This window comes from Anser brachyrhynchus (assembly GCF_964034855.1).
Source record: "Anser brachyrhynchus genome assembly, chromosome: 1".
In the NCBI taxonomy this organism is placed as follows: Eukaryota; Metazoa; Chordata; class Aves; order Anseriformes; family Anatidae; genus Anser; species Anser brachyrhynchus.
The window spans coordinates 29,834,060-29,851,423 of record NC_137694.1 but is presented as its reverse complement, the minus strand read 5'-3'; the positions used below and the strand labels follow the sequence as shown (position 1 = coordinate 29,851,423).

Here is a 17,364-nt window from a genome sequence, read left to right as displayed (position 1 = left end):
ATTAACACTAGATAGCAAGAGATGGCTAAATTAATTTATAACTTTATAGTTTCTTATACTAATTATTTCCTCTTCTTATATTTTAGGTCATCCTGTCATTCCTGCAAACACTAATCAATCATGGGATTTGAAGTTAATACTACTAAATAAATGAATTGCTTAATCTCCTATGACCATCTATACATGCTTCATCTTCACAAAGCTTATCAATTTTATGTCATCAAGGACAGAGTGACCTTCATTTCCACAAAATGTCTCTTACTACTGGACAAGTTGGTTGCAAATTTATCACTTATCCTCAGGAAGAAAGTCCTTCGCAATCAGCATTTGACAAATGCAAGTGTGTGTTTTATCAATTGACCGGGTCATACTGAATTGCAAAACCATAACCGTGGAATACTTACGGGGTCTGTTACTTTTCTGAACATTTGAGCTAAGATGAAGGACAAGCAACTCAAAATTAATTTTCTACTTGGCCTAGTTATCACTGCAGTAGTACAAGCTGTAGAAAAAAAAGCAGACTGCCCCGAGTCATGTATATGTGAGATCAGACCTTGGTTCACTCCCAAGTCTGTGTATATGGAGGCTCCAACAGTGGACTGTAATGATTTAGGCCTTTTTAATTTTCCAGCCAGACTGCCTGCTGACACACAGGTTTTACTTCTACAGACTAACAATATTGCAAAAATTGAACACTCAGTAGACTTTCCAGTGAATTTAACTGGTCTAGATTTATCTCAGAACAATTTATCCTCAGTGGCCAGCATTAATCTTACAAAGATACCACAGTTGCTTTCTGTGTACCTTGAAGAAAACAAACTTACTGAACTCCCTGAAGAATGTCTCTCTGGACTCCACAATTTACAAGAGCTTTACATTAATCATAACCTGCTTTCTGTGATTGCACCTGGAGCTTTCATAGGCCTCAATAATCTTCTCAGACTTCATCTCAATTCAAATGGTCTGCAAATGATCAACAGTAAGTGGTTTGAAGCTATTCCTAATCTGGAGATTCTCATGATTGGAGAAAATCCAATAATCAGAATCGAAAATATGAACTTCAAGGCCCTTACCAATCTGCGCAGCCTAGTTTTAGCTGGAATAAATCTCACTGAAATACCAGATAATGCCTTGGCTGGCCTTGACAACTTAGAAAGCATTTCCTTTTATGACAATAGATTTGCTAGAGTGCCCCACATTGCTCTTCAAAAGGTTACAAATCTTAAATTTCTGGACCTAAATAAGAATCCCATTAACAGAATACGAAGAGGAGACTTTAGCAATATGCTGCACCTAAAAGAGTTAGGAATTAATAACATGCCTGAACTGATTTCCATAGATAGCCTTGCTGTTGATAATTTGCCAGATTTAAGAAAAATAGAAGCTACCAACAACCCCAGATTATCATACATTCATCCAAATGCATTCTACAGACTTCCCAAGCTGGAATCACTCATGCTCAACAGCAATGCGCTGAGTGCCCTGTACCGCAGCACAATTGAATCATTGCCTAACCTGAAGGAAGTCAGTATACACAGCAACCCCATTAGATGTGATTGTGTCATCCGCTGGATTAACATGAATAAAACAAATATTCGCTTCATGGAGCCGGAGTCTCTGTTTTGTGTAGACCCTCCCGAATTCCAAGGCCAGAACGTCAGACAGATACACTTCCGAGAAATGATGGAAATCTGTCTCCCTCTGATAGCTCCTGAAAGCTTTCCATCTACTCTGGATTTGAAAACTGGCAGCCATGTTTCCTTACACTGCAGAGCAACAGCAGAACCAGAACCTGAAATCTACTGGATAACGCCATCAGGACACAAACTTTTGCCTAATACTATTTCTAATAAGTACTACATTCACTCTGAAGGAACATTAGACATAAGTGATGTAACACAAAAAGAAAGTGGCTTATACACATGCATAGCAACAAATTTAGTTGGGGCAGACCTAAAGTCAGTCATGATTAAAGTGGATGGCTCTTTCCCTCAGGACAGCAATGGACCTTTGAACATTAAAATAAAAGATATAAAATCTAATTCTGTTTTGGTTTCATGGAAAGCAAGTTCTAAAATTCTGAAGTCCAGCGTTAGATGGACTGCTTTTCTGAAAGCTGAAAACTCTCAGGCTGCGCAGAGCGCTCGAGTACCATCTGATATACAGGTATACAACCTTACGCATTTAAATCCATCAACTGAATACAAGATTTGTATAGATATTCCCACTATCTATCCACAAAATAAGAAACAATGTGTCAATGTAACCACAAAAGGACTGGACTTAGCAGTGAAACGCTATGAAAAGAACAACATAATAGGATTCCTTGTCTGCCTTGGTACTCTTCTGGGAATCATCTCTGTGGTATATCTCTACAGCTGCGTCTCACGAGAGACAAACTATGACGTCGGACACAGCTATCTAAAGAATTACCTTAAGAAGCAATCCTTTTCACTCAACGAGCTTTATCCTCCTTTAATCAGTCTTTGGGACATGGGCAAAGAAAAAAGCACAGCAATGGAAGTAAAAGCAACTGTAATAGGTGTACCAACCAATATGTCATAAATATCAATCAATTTCTGAAATAAAAATCACGTGACTGCATTTGTGCTGAACAAAAAGGGAACAAGAAAAAGTATTTCATTTAGAAATCAGATGCCTGGACTTTGCTGCTGCTGACAAATGGGAATATGTACTGCCTCAGCATAAGAGAAGAATTTTAAATATGGCTTCTAAGGGTATTCTACCAACCAAATACGATTAACTTCATTTTCTAGAACTTTCATGAGACTTTTAAGTCTGGAATACAGTGAAAGTAGCCACATTTTCTGTATTTTTTTTTAATTATTATTACATAAAAGTAGTGGAACTGAGCAATACCTCCTCCTGTGCTGTATTACACACACTAGCCACGAGTTTTTGCAGTGAACAGATATACTAGGATTGACACATGGTGTAATGAAATGGACAAATTCTGTAGAGTAGACACAGTGAGTATGTAAAATTTTTTTATGAGGAAAATACATTTTTGATTAAAATCAAAACAGTTTTTGTCTTGTTTGTTTCCAAAACATATTCTGGGAGCTCTTGTCTAACAATAAACAAATTCATTATAAAGTCTGATAAAATATTTCCTTACATATTCTCCTGTTGAAACGCCAATCTGAGCACATAGGTTATTTTTGCTGTTTTTAGGCTGTACAACTGCAATGAACTACACAATAAACACTTTCACAAAGTACTTACCCATATTGTTAAGTAATAATGTTGTACTTTACATGTTGCTTACTGTGGGAGGAGAAAGAGAGAAGTGCAGAAAGGAGGTATGAGACTGATAGAGCAACAGGCTATTAGCTACTGCTTAAAGCACATTTTGAATTGCTTTGATACCTCCCCAGAAACCTGAAAACTAAATGCAATTTTTAGACCCGGAAAATGTAAATTCAATATTTTGTCTTCAGTCAAAATGGTTATTCATTTATTAGTAATGTCTAAACTTTAGGCTGGCGATAGAGTGAACTTGGCTAGTTTGAACAGTTTAGATGATATTAAGGATTTCTTTCTGGACCTGCACACTTCTGTTCAGCAATAACAACAACTGACTAGCTTATAAACCTCCCCAGCTTTCACAGTGTAACAAGCAATAAATGACTGACAGAAACATTATTAGTAGAAATGAAATGAAACGAGACGAAAAGAGAACATTGAATACCTGACTCTACTTATATTGAAGTTAAAGTTCTCACGGGAGTAGGACTGGGCCCATAAGCAGAAAATGTGCACAAAAACCTGTTGATCAGAATGTTGATTACAAGCTAAAACCAATTCTGTTAGGATGAAAAAAGTGACTACTCCTAAGTCCAGTACAGAAAAGATATCTGACTGTAAAGATAGCTGATGAAAAAATATGGTGACCCCAAACAAAGAAATTGGTAGCAAAAATTTTATGTTATTTCAGTTGATAGTTATATATACAAATAGGGAAAATGAAAAAAAAAAAAGTTATCATTGTAAATTGTACTTAGGGAATTAAATATTTATTGGATGAATAGGTAGCTTGAATTACACAGTAAAAATAGGAGTGATGAATGTTTCTTGTAAGTCATTAGTAAACTTTATATTTTTTAAACTCTATAATAACTTACATTTTTTATAGACTTGTCTGAAGTAAACATTTATGTGGAATCACTGACAAGATTTTTGGAGGTAGAAGCAGACGAGCTACTTCTTGTGCATAGACATTAACTTTTCCACTTATTTATAGTGTGTCTTTTTTTACATACTTTCAAAATATTATTGGTCTTCAAACATTTACAACATGGAAAAATCATTTCATTTTACCTACTGCTAATGAATAACATACTTTCATGTTAAAGATGTCCTTTTTATAATTAAATCCCAGGATTTCAAAATCACAAAGGTTGTTTTCAAAGTTGTCAAAGGCAGAAAGAACAACCTGATGTTAATTATAAACTATCAGACAATAGGATATTCATAGATTTTATATGCTTCGCTGAAGAAAAAAAAAATAACAAACTCGATGAATCTCTGCTGCACACACAGGCACATTGAAATCTATCAGATAAAGATGCCGAATGGGCATGTCAGATTTCAGCACCATGGACAGAGCTTCTGGAGGGGATTTGTTTATGAAAAACGGGTACCCATCACCACAGCCTTCACTGTGCACATGGTACACGGTAACAAGAACTTTGTGGATATACCTTGCACGCCTACCTCTAGAATCAAGTTACATTTAGAACTTACACTTATTAGAGCTTAGAAACAAGAATCTCATTTCTTTCATGCAAAAACAGCTCCACAGAGTGTTATAAAACAGCACATGAATACAAGTCTAACTGGGAGCACTGATATGAAAATTTCACACTTCCTGCCCCACTGAATAAATACAGATTATACTTGCTTTATTTAAATATCTCACCAAATTTTTTTCTCGATAGACCAAATGCATTGGTATATAGAATTTTCATACTAACCTGCTGAGTAACTAATTATTTGAATAATTCCATACTTTATACTGATATCAAATGAAAATATACATAACATTTTAAGAAGAAATTGATTATTCTATTTCTAATTGCTCAGATGCATATGTTTTCACCTATCTCTCAAAAAGAAAAATACAACTGCATTTTGTTAAAGTACCTTTGCAATCCTCCTCTCCCATGACCTTGAAGAAGACATTTTACAACTTTGCACTTTCCTTTCTCTTAAAGAATAAGCTGAGCTTTTGTTTTCAGTAGGAAAAAAAAAAAAAAAAAACACACTTTGGAAGCACTTTGGTAACCAAACAACCACAAAGATGAATCTCTTGTAATTAATCATAATTAAATTGAGTAATATTGTTTATTTGTGCAAGTATACCTTCAGTTAAAAGTGCCACTTGAAGAAATACTAGGAAAATGTCCATATGAGCAAGGTCAACAGTTTCTCTACAATAGGTTACAAGATCACAGGATTTTATATAGTTCATCCAATAAAATATTTGAGAATTTTTTAGGGTTGCTTATCTAATTGGTACAGAGGAGGAATACAACTATAATAACCAGAACAGGGATATTCCTTCAAAGAGTTCTCACTCTTACCAAAAAAATCTGCAGAATGAAACACATGCAAAATTAGATTAAAACTTTTAATAGACATACTTACTAATGCATTCAAGATAATACCAACATCCATTTATTCATGAACATATACATCAACAGTATTGCAATTCTTCAGTATTCCATTGACACTTTGAATTTAAGTTGAAAATTTACATGTTTCTAACAGGCACGTAGTGACATTTTGAAATCATTCTATTTACAGTAAGAATATGTCAAAGGCTAAAAGCATGTTGGTTGTGAAGCCATTAAAACTCACGTAAAACAGATTTAAATATGTATATTGATTAATTAATTGTTGTTTTATCCTTCTATTATACACACACCATTTTTAACCCTTTTATTATATACACACCGTGTGTGTGTGTGTGAAATACCTGTGTTCCATTAGAAACATGTTAGCCAGCCTGCAGACCTTTATTTCATTATATCTATTTCATAATATTTTATGCATAACACATGGCAATGCTCAGAATGGCACTACTGTGAGCCACCTCCCATCCATATAAAGATAACATCTTTAACATCTACATAGAAACTCTCCAAGATACTAGCCTAACAAATCTCTGAAACGGTTCATTATTTCTCCATGACCAAATACATTCTTCACATTAAAATCCCCAATGAAGCTACAGGCAAGCAATGGGATTGTGTAGCAATAAGTAAAAATGGATAGCTGTTCCTTCTGCAGATATATTACTCCATAAACATATGAATTTATAAATCATCTTTTCAGCCGCAATATTTTAGTATATATTTAACTTACATTACTTTACAGACATGTAAAAAAAAAATTCTAAACAGATTTTTTCCCAGCCAAACAGCCCCTGTAAAACAAACAAACAAAACTACTGGAAGAGCTTCCTACTGGTGGTATAGTAAACTTTTTAATAATCTCTTCATTTACAGGGAAGTTGTTTTTTGTTTTTGTTTGTTTGTTTGTTTTCCACACAAGGCAAAGGCCTATTTGTTTTCCTTTTTTTTTTATTAACTTCAGTTTATTTGTATCCCATTTTAAGTTAATCAGAAGTTTTATTCTGACATTACCATTTTATATCTTACTAACACAGAGATAGGTGTTTATTTTGTATAAATCACCAAACATCCACTTACTGCTATAAAAATAAACTATTTTAAACTATTTAAGTTATAAAGTCCAGTCTTCAATGTTATGCATTACAGCATGAAGAAGTAAATACAGTAAACTAAACAAAGCACTCTGCTGGTAGACCTTTACATTTCAGACTTTCATTTTCTGTATACAGCTTTCCTACATTCCTCTAAGATAAGCAGGTAGGTAGTTGGCGCAAGATGCCCAAAGGAAAAACAAAGTACAAGGGCCTTTTAAATTCTAGGAAACTCCTCTAATTCTGATAAAGAGAGTTTAAAAAAGAGAGAGTTACTTCATGAAAATCACATTCAAACTAACTCAATTTCATGCCAATTCCCCCTCTGTTTGCAAATCACAAGAAAGCAGAAATCAAACTTAAAATATGAATTTGTGACCTTTTTGTGCAGGTTTATATTTTCCTGTCATTAATACTTTGCTTCACACTTACACATTCTATATAAAACACTTGTGGTTCTAAATGACTGCTCTGAGTTTTGCAGGTAACCTTGCTGAATTTTTTAGAGCACAGTGAGCACGGTAGTACTTGGGAACATATGGCATTTGACTTGACCATGTTTAAAAAAAAACGACAGCAAGTATTGAGTATACATCCTTTTAGAACAAATTCAGAACAATTAGAACAATTCAGAACAAATTATCTGTTCTTCAGGAAATTTTGTTACATGACCAGCCACTGCAAAACTTATCACACAAACTTATGACTTTTGCAGAACTTTCAGAAGATTTACCTATATTTTAGTTTAGTATTGTTTCAAGTCTCTATATTCAACTCATTTATTTCTTAATTAGCTGGGTTGTTTACTCTCTTTAACAGAAGCAGGAACTAGAAACTAGCTATATTTAATTTCTTCAGAAAATTAATTTCTTCAGAAAAAAGTATTGCTACACACCTGTGTTTCCTTCTTATTTAACAGTTTTCTCTAAGGACTCCAACACATTAAAAGTACTACTTACTGATTATTCATACCAGAAAACAGTAGCTCAAAATAGGATTAATTTTAACTTGGCATTTGACAGCAAAAATCACTCCGAAACATGTTACTAACAAAAGAAAGGAGAAGGCAAGATCAGTGTTTGAAAAGTCTGGCTAGGCAATACCCAAAACATAAGACATCCAGTGTTTGAATTCAGTTACCTTACGTCTTTCTGTCAGCTACCAGACTGAAAATTACCGTGTTCTATTCATGGAAATATTAAGCATTTACTACTTGGTAAAATATTTATAAATATCAATTCCAAAATTCCATCAGCTAACACAGCCAAAATGCTAACATACATATGTACATTTAAACTTCTATTCTAGCAACAACAATGTGAAACAACTCCAAATAGTAGCTTAAAAAAAATAATAAATAAAAGATCGCAGAACAAATGTTGATTTCCATTCTAAAAGGAAATTTCCATTTCCAAAATTCACTAATAAAAAGATTTCTTCCTCAATCTTGTGCTGCCCAGAGAAAAGACGCAATGATCAACAGTTATCAAGTAGTCTTTGTTATTATGAAGCCAGAAGAAACATTTTAGGGAAATGCCTATATAGTCTAGAAAATAAGTTCACATAATGAACAATTCCTGAAGAATTAAGGAGAAAAATTTGGAAAGAATCACTCCATCAAACTTAAAGGAGAAAAATAATTCTGTTAATGAACTGAATAGAGTAAAAACAGACTCTTGACAAGAAACTCTACATAGCAGAAAATGTACAATCAGTATGAAAAGCGAATAAGACATTTTTAAGGATATAGTTAAACAGAAGAGAGAGAATAGACATTGAACACAAGACTAACAATTTGTCTTATGCTAAAGATGAGAAAATCTGCATGGTATGCGATTAACAACCGCATACTGTTTTTGTAGAGGTTATAAACAAGATAACTAGAAATATACACTGAGTTAAAAAATACTGATCTTGTCTACTTTAGATCATGATACTTCATCACAACACAGCTTACAGAATCTTAAATAAAATTGGAGGGGTAGCAATATATACCATTAAGAAAATGATCTTTTTAAAATACCTGTGAGCAACAGTGGAAAGGTGTTTGCCATAAAATGCTAGGCAGGAAATAAAAATTACATTTTTTCTGGAATACTGGTTTACCTCCCTAACCAATTGGTTTCGCAGGTCAGTTGGTTGCCCTACCAAATGTTTAATTTGAATAGCTTACAGTTGTACACCATTTGAAAAAACCTGAACCAATCTTCCAAGCTAAAGAAATACCTGGGGAATAAATACTATGCTACAACAACAACAAAATGAGAAGTATTATCAAAAAAGGAGAAAGATTGCCTAAACATTCTGTGACCGTAAAATCTAGACACTGAGAACCAAAACTGAAACCAAGATGCCAAAGGTCATGAGAATAAAATGAAAAAATACTTAAATTATCCATATGATAGTTTTAGAAGTTGGATTTTAAAGAAAATAATTGTATTTAGACATGTATATAGATAAATTCAAGATGAGTGAAACCTGATTACTGACATCTGGTGAGATCTGCATGACTGGAATGTTAAAGTACATGACCATAACCTATCTCATTAGAACTCATGAGAGGTCCCGGTAGACTGGAAGCTGGCAAATGTTGTGCCAATTTTCAAGAAGGGTAAGAAAGAAGACCCTAGCAATTACAGGCCTGTCAGTCTCACGTCAGTGCCTGGTAAAATTATGGAGAGGATGATCCTTGAAGTTATTGAAGCACACCTGGGGGACAATGCAGTCATTGGTCCCAGCCAACATGGGTTCATGAGGGGTAGGTCCTGCCTAACAAATTTGATTTCTTTTTATGATAAGATCACCCATCTAGTCGATCAAGGGAAACCAGCTGATGTGATCTTTTTGGACTTCAGCAAAGCTTTTGACACAGTTTCCTGTAGGATCCTACTGGACAAAATGTCCAGCATACAGCTAAACAAAAACATCATGCAATGGGTGAGCAGTTGGCTGACAGGCAGGGCTCAAAGGGTTGTGGTAAATGGGGCCACATCTGGCTGGTGGATGGTCACTAGTGGGGTCCCTCAAGGCTCCATTTTAGGACCAGTCCTCTTCAATGTCTTTATAAATGATTTGGATGTAGGACTAGAAGGTGTTTTGAGCAAATTTGCAGACGACAGCAAACTTGGAGGAGTTGTGGACTCGGATGAGGGTGGAAAGGCCTTGCAGAGAGATCTGGACAGATTGGAGAGCTGGGCGATCACCAACCACATGAAGTTTAACAAAAGCAAGTGCTGGGTCCTGCACCTGGGACGGGGCAACCCTGGCTATACGTACAGACTGGGTGACGAGACGCTGGAGAGCAGCCCCGCAGAGAGGGATCTGGGGGTTGTGGTTGACAGCAAGTTGAATATGAGCCAGCAGTGTGCCCTGGCGGCCAGGAGGGCCAACAGTATCCTGGGGTGCATCAAGCACGGCATCGCTAGTCGGTCGAGGGAGGTGATTGTCCCGCTCTACTCTGCGCTGGTGCGGTCTCACCTCGAGTACTATGTGCAGTTCTGGGCACCACAGTACAAAAAGGACATTGAACTGTTGGAGAGTGTCCAGAGGAGGGCGACAAAGATGGTGAAGGGCCTAGAGGGGAAAGCATATGAGGAGCGGATGAGGTCACCGGGCCTGTTCAGCCTGGAGAAGAGGAGGCTGAGGGGGGACCTCATTGCAGTCTACAACTTCCTCGCGAGGGGGAGTGGAGAGGCAGGTGACCTATTCTCCGTTATCACCAGTGACAGGACCCGTGGGAACGGTGTTAAGCTGAGGCACGGGAAGTTTAGGCTAGACATCAGGAAGAGGTTCTTCACCGAAAGTATGGTTGCACACTGGAACAGGCTGCCCAGTGAAGTAGTCACTGCACCAAGCCTGTCTGAATTTAAGAAGAGATTGGGCTGTGCACTTAGTCACATGGTCTAAACTTTTGGGCAGACCTGTGCAGTGCCAGGAGTTGGACTTGATGATCCTTATGAGTCCCTTCCAACTCGGGATATTCTATGATAACTGTGCTGTCAAACTGAGAACTGACGTATTCACTGAAAATTCAATAGAAGTTCTGAAGGAGTTGAATCCTCTTACATGTTTGAATTACAGGTCAGTGAAAAAACAATATATTGTATCATACTAAATTCTGTCCATGATTCAGTATTTTGAGACAAAAGTTACAGACATAATTTGTAAATAGCATAAGCATACAGTAGAAGTAGTAACAAATAACGAAAACTGACCCTATAAAAAGAGACTAACTACACTGTATACACACATTGAAACACTTCATCTTACTGTTGTGTTTACATTAAGTAGTATTTCATTTCTATAGTGAGAGTAGTAGTGTACAGACAGGCACTGACTTGCCTACCTGCTTAGCTATGATATTCTTAGAAAGATAATAAAGCTGCAGTTATGTTGAATTCTTTACAATTTCAATTTAGATATATATATATATGAAGTAGCCTGATCTTCAAAGAATGCAACTGTAAAAGAAATACTACAAGTAACCATTAACCTCAACTGTTCCCCCTCCCAACCTTTCCCCCCAACAAAACAAACAAAAAAAAATGAATTGCTTTTGTCCTTGTCTGCTTAAGAAATTATGATCAATTGTCAGAGCTACCAAATATGAACAAAACATAAACTACAACTGTTTAATTTCCATTTCTAGAATTACAACCACAAAAATTGAGTACAAAGTAGTTTATATATTTAATTAATGCCAAGAAAAGAATAATAAAGTCTATCTTTACAGATAGATAAACAATTTAGTATTTGGTTACAACAATTCGGATAACCTGTAAACTCCTGTACCTGCTAAAGCTAATTGATGATATTAGGTATAACATTGAGGACAAAGGTATAACAGAACACAAATATGCTGTTTCATTTTGAAAGCTTTTGGGTGCATCCCTTCTGACATTCAGTTGCTGTTCCAAAGAACACCTATCTTCCTATCTCTCATAGGTCTTGTCAACGTTGTATGTACTGTGATCTATGGTATCCCAGAGCACAAAAAAAAAAAAAAAAAAAAAAAACACAAACAAAAAAAACCACCACCTCTAGATGTTTATGTAACATAACTACATAACTATGAATGAACAATGAATGAACAGAACAATGAATGAACATACTCAGAACAATCATGTACACAAAGAAAATTTTATCTAAATTGTGATTTTACAGTTAGTGGAGCTCATTTCTATTCACCATAAATGAAACTCTTACTTTCAGCACCCAACTGGGATGGCAGTTCAGTTCCCTAGACTGCATTTTCTTGACTCAGATAGGAATGTATTTCAGTTTATTTGGGGAGGAAAAAAAAAAAAGAAAAAAAAAGAAAAAAAAACAAACGTCCACAGTACTTGGAACATTAAAATGGTTTTAAGGATTTCTTTAGAAATTTAGGAAGAAAGCCTTCCATTCTCATTTGCCAAATTATTGTAACAGATCAAAGGCGGATATTTACATAACATGTATTAATAAAAAACATAAAAAGAAATGCAGATATGAAGTGTTGACATTCTTGCAGAACAACTGATATTCATTGAACCAACAGTTTCAGATTTTAAAAAGTTCCATTGGAAAATGTTTAATTCCTTCTATTGCTCAACCCACAAAGACATTCAAGTCTGTAAATCAATAGTCTTCAAAGCAACTGAATCATTTTTCCCTTCAGAGACAGATGAAAACTACAAACAAAATTCCTCTGGCTGCTAAAAAATGTTTTTTACTTATCTCGATCACTTGCTCAAGTGTTTTGTTTTTTTTTCTTTCTCTCAGCTTCAATTATTTTTACACCCTTTTGGCCCAAAGTCCTTTTCTTGGCCTTGCTGCCTCCTCTGCCTTTCATGATCCCTGTTAGTCCTTTGCTTATTTCCTGCTACTATTGTTGCCAGGCTGTCACATCATTTCCAACACTGCCAGTAAGGACAGATGTTGTCTGACTTAATAATGAAATTAGCAAGCAAACATCATATTTGGAAGCAAAACACATGAATAGTAAAATACAAATATTAAAGAAAGACCTGGAATTCTTAAAGAAAACCCTGGTGTAAAACAAATCAGCTAATGACATGAAGTATCTTTCAGAGAAATACAGCATAAAAATGTAATGACATTCAGATGAAAATAATGACAGTAATGTGGGAGTAAGGTAAAGCTGAAAGGGCAGGCAATTTGGGCAGATGGCCTATTCCTGATCCTAAAATAGATGATGTTCTTTTTAACATTACAGTTTAGAAGAGTGGAAAACTACTCCATCTGCCTTATCCTTATGTAGCTATTGTTCCTTATTCGTGTTGATGACAATTTCATGCTGTGCTCCAAATAGCCATAATGCTTTTGGGAATCACAAAGCTATATGCTGGATGTATTCAGGTGCAAAGAGAAATTTAGAATAAATGCTCAAAAGAACAAGATATTATTTATTATAATAATTGTAGTTTCTTGATCCATGACCATTTGCATCCACGTCTACAAAATATACCCTCTAATGGTAGATGGGAACTTGGAACTTCCCCCCACAAACTGAACTCAGTGACTTTCTCCCACCCACTCAAAGTATATAGTCACATAACACCTCAATCATCTAACAGGATTTCCTGAAGCGGAAATTGTCCACTAAAACAGAAATGAATGAAAGGAAAGTACATGGAAAGATACGTCCATACTGAAACACCTTCTTAGAACAGCTATCATAAATAATCCTACTTTTCCTTCCCATTAAATTACCCGTTAAACACACTACCAAGATCTACAGATTATTGAGTTCTAAGCACTACTCGGAATTCACAACTCATTGTGCGTCCTGGCTAGAACTCAAGGGAAAACAGAAATGCTGAGGACAGCTGTACCTACAGGAGATAGTCTTCCATAGCTCAGTGCTAAATCAAGGGTGAAGGAAGGCGATAACTCTTGCCCTAGATACTACTTACTGCTTCAAAATGTCCACACATGACACAAAGCTACTTTCCAAGTCATTATCATAAAATATACTGGTTGATTCCTTTTGACAGTTCAACCCAACTTTTTTTTTTTTTTTTTTTAAATCTAAGTGTAAATCTGCATGGCATATGGAGATTTCCCAAGACCAATGCAACAATAGGCTTCTCCATGACATTTGGCATAACGTATCACCTTGCCAGTCCTTGAACAGACTGGATTTAATCAGACAAAAATTGTTGGTAGCCAAAGAGACAGCTCTCAGGTTCATAGAGAGAAGGAAACAAACTTAAACAGTCCCATATTAATAACAAGGTATTAATGGCTGATCTCTTCAGTTTTGCCTGTTGTTACAAATGAAAAAGCAAGAACTGAACTCCTACAGAAGCATGTACGTATTTCACTCTCCATCATGTGGGATGACCTGAGCGCTAGCTGCCAGAACAAGGACAAGTAGTACAGTAAGAGTCTCTTCTATCAATAGTAAGGCAAAAGACAAGGAAGAAATCAAGACACAAAAGTGAGCCTATATATATATATTTTTTCTCAAGGACTAAACTCACTAAACGCAGTTTCCAGTGGCATCACAACAGTGCAAAAACTACCTTATTCATCTTTTTAAGGCTAGCAACTACATTATCTGCATCAGTACACCTTGAAGGAGAAACAAATGAGAAGGTTATCTCTGTAACAGAAAAAAAAAAAAAGAAAAAAGAAAAAAATATATTAAAAAAAGAGAAAAAAAAGAAAAGAAAAAGAGGATTGAGGCATGCCCAAAATGAGGTATGCAACAGTATGGACAACAGTATGCTGCTTTTCAAGCTAACCAAATAATTAGGAAACAAACAAACAAAAACAAAAAAATCTTACAGCTTTCCTGACACTTACTTAGTTGTACTTCAGAACCTCATCAGAGAAAAGGGAATATGCTCATTTTAAAAGTAGAATAAACATGGATTAAACATGGATTTTGCACTGGTCAAGGACAGACAAACCTCAAAGAGAAATATTTAATGCTAGTGTTGAAATAGCAGTGATGATTCTCTTCTCTATGCATTTCTTTCAGCCCTAGACGCTATAAAGAAAGCATTGTAGAATTCATGTAATACACTTTACAGGTCAAAAGGTTTACAATTTCGTCTTTTTGCATGTGAGCACAACTCAGATTCCATGAGATGGCTGTTGGGCATAACATTGGAGGGCAGAATCTTGTCTTTTTTTTTTTTTTTTTTTTTTTTTTTTTTGGTATACAAATGTACTCTATGCTTTTCATAGAATGATTCATGATTCATAGAACGGCTTGAGTTGGAAGGGACCTTAAAGATCATCCAGTTCCAACCCCCCTGCTATGGGCAGGGATGCCACCCACTACATCAGGTTGCCCAGGGCCTCGTACAACCTGGTCTTGAACGCCTCCAGGGATGGGGCATCCACAACCTCTCTGGGCAACCTGTGCCAGTGCCTCAGCACCCTCTCAGTGAAGAATTTCCTCCAAACATCTAATCTAAATCTTCCTCTTTTAGTTTAAAACCATTCTCCCTTGCCCTGTCATCATCTGACTGAGCAAAAAGTCGCTCTCCTTCTCGATGTTTTTTACAAGCCCCCTTTGAGTACTGAAAAGCTGCAGTAAGATCACCCTGGAGCCTTCTCTTCTTTAGGCTGAAGATCCCCATCTCTTTCAGCCTTTCTTCACAGGAGAGGTTCTGCAGCCCTCTGATTATCTGTGTGGCCCTTCTCTGGACCCGTTCTGAGACATCCACATCCTTCTTGTGCTGGGGGCCCCAGGCCTGGACACAGTACTCCAAGCGTGGCCTCACAAGGGCAGAGTAGAGGAGGACAGTCACCTCCCTCAACCTGCTGGCCACTCCTTTTAAAAATTGTCTTGTCTTTTTGTTTGTGCCTCTACCATGAATTTCAGCTAAACTTAAAAACATACAGCCTAATACTTTCTAGCACCAAAGAAATTGTGTTTCTCTCTGATGACTGCTGAGTACATCTAAAAGACAATGCTCTGACATAAAGATGGAATGATTTTATAGGACACTCAATCATTTGACGAAATTCATTTATTCTATATTTTCTATATTTACAATATTCTATATATTCGAACATTTAAATTGAAGCTATAAGAAAAGGCCTACAAAGTTAGAATTATCACTTTTAAATTAAGTGCAAAGTGTCTAATAATTACACAAAATAAAAAATAAAGTTCATTTCAGTATAATAAAGTAACCATGATCATTAAACTACAGGCAATCAGATGTGTCTTTCTTTACATACTAGGTAATAAAAGGATTAAATGAAATCACACTTATTATCAGTTCAACTTTCTCAGGTTAATTTAATCTTACCTTAACATTTATTATAAAATTGGATAGGTAAATATATATTATTTGGGTAGCTGTTTTAAAAGATGTATTTTTGCTTAGTTAGACTATTGTGTAAACAGTAATACTATGACAGCTTCCGAGAAAAAAAAAAAAAAAGTTCTATAAATCCATTTATATGACTTTGAATCATGTTAAAATGCAGTCATATGCATTTTACCGACTCAGTAGTGTTTCTGTGCTTTGCAAAAAATTGAAGTGTTTACTGACCTTAAGCGTTAGCCTTATGTAATTTAGTTCATAAATGCTCTGCAGTTATTTATGAGAAGTACATGACCATTTTTAGCCAAGTGCTACATTGAATATTCATGTGCCACATAATATATTCCCAAATGTGATACCATGTTTTCTTCTCCTGAAATACCTGCTTGCACAACTTTACCTAAAGTAATATAACACATGAACACAACCACATCAATTCCATTTTTTCTAAAGCCATATGAGGATTCAATCCTCCAGCTAGTATGAATTGTATCTCCATGACTTCCAGACTCTTAGTCAGAGCTTCAGAATAGCAATGTCTATCCTCACAACACTTATAAATGTGTATTCATGTTATTAATTTGGACATTTCTGACATACGTGAATGTATGTCCAAATCACTGTTGACTTTCAGCATGTTAGAGATCCAATTCAAAACTACTTTCTTTTCAGCCCTTCTTGAAATTTCAGTCTCTCTCTCACCTTCCATATTTCTTCCATTCACTTAGCATTAATCTAAACTCTTTGTCCTTATACAAAATCACAGAAGCATGGGCATGCTCCTTTCTAACGACATTCTATTTCATTAATGCTTCGTCTTTTTCCCATGCTCCTATGAAATGTTTCCCATGTATCCTTCTCTAAGCTATTTGTTATTATTTCTGCACGATTATATAAAAAAAAAAAAAAAGCTGAATTGTTCTGTGGATTTGAGTGCAAATTTCAAGTGTAGCCAGAGGGAAATTGCTTCTATCAATAAACAAGACATATGAACCACAATCCACATCACAGTAATGTTCACAGCCTGCCAGAGAACAGTGGAGAGTTTGGTTAAATTTTAAGATTTGCAATGCTGAAATTTTTTGCTGTTCTGTTCCTCTGTCTTCTTCATCAATTAACCCTTCTTAACCCTTAACATTATATTAACTAAAGTTCAATCTCTCCCTCGGTCTTCAAAAACCTGATTAAAATGGAGGATGTCTGCTAGTGCTAGAGGAATTTTAAGTTATTTCTAGCTCGTATGCTATCTGGTTTATTAGAAAGAGAAAACAAAGAAAACAATCTTATTGTTCATCTAGACTTTCAAAAGAATATTACAATTTA

At 35.6% G+C, this 17,364-nt stretch overlaps 2 protein-coding genes across 7 annotated transcripts in view; one reads left to right on the top strand and one right to left on the bottom strand.

Moving 5' to 3' along the window:
* The window catches only part of LRRN3 (leucine rich repeat neuronal 3), a 45,133-nt gene extending 42,089 nt beyond the window's left edge, over positions 1-3,044 (top strand). Inside the window, exon 2 of the mRNA XM_080576907.1 lies at positions 87-3,044. Coding sequence (XP_080433033.1) covers positions 439-2,565 — 2,127 coding nt within the window. The 5' untranslated portion in view covers positions 87-438 and the 3' untranslated portion in view covers positions 2,566-3,044. The remainder of the gene's footprint in view (positions 1-86) is intronic.
* IMMP2L (inner mitochondrial membrane peptidase subunit 2) overlaps positions 1-17,364 on the bottom strand; it is a 460,185-nt gene that overhangs the window by 261,221 nt on the left and 181,600 nt on the right. The gene's annotated exons all lie outside the window — the stretch shown is intronic.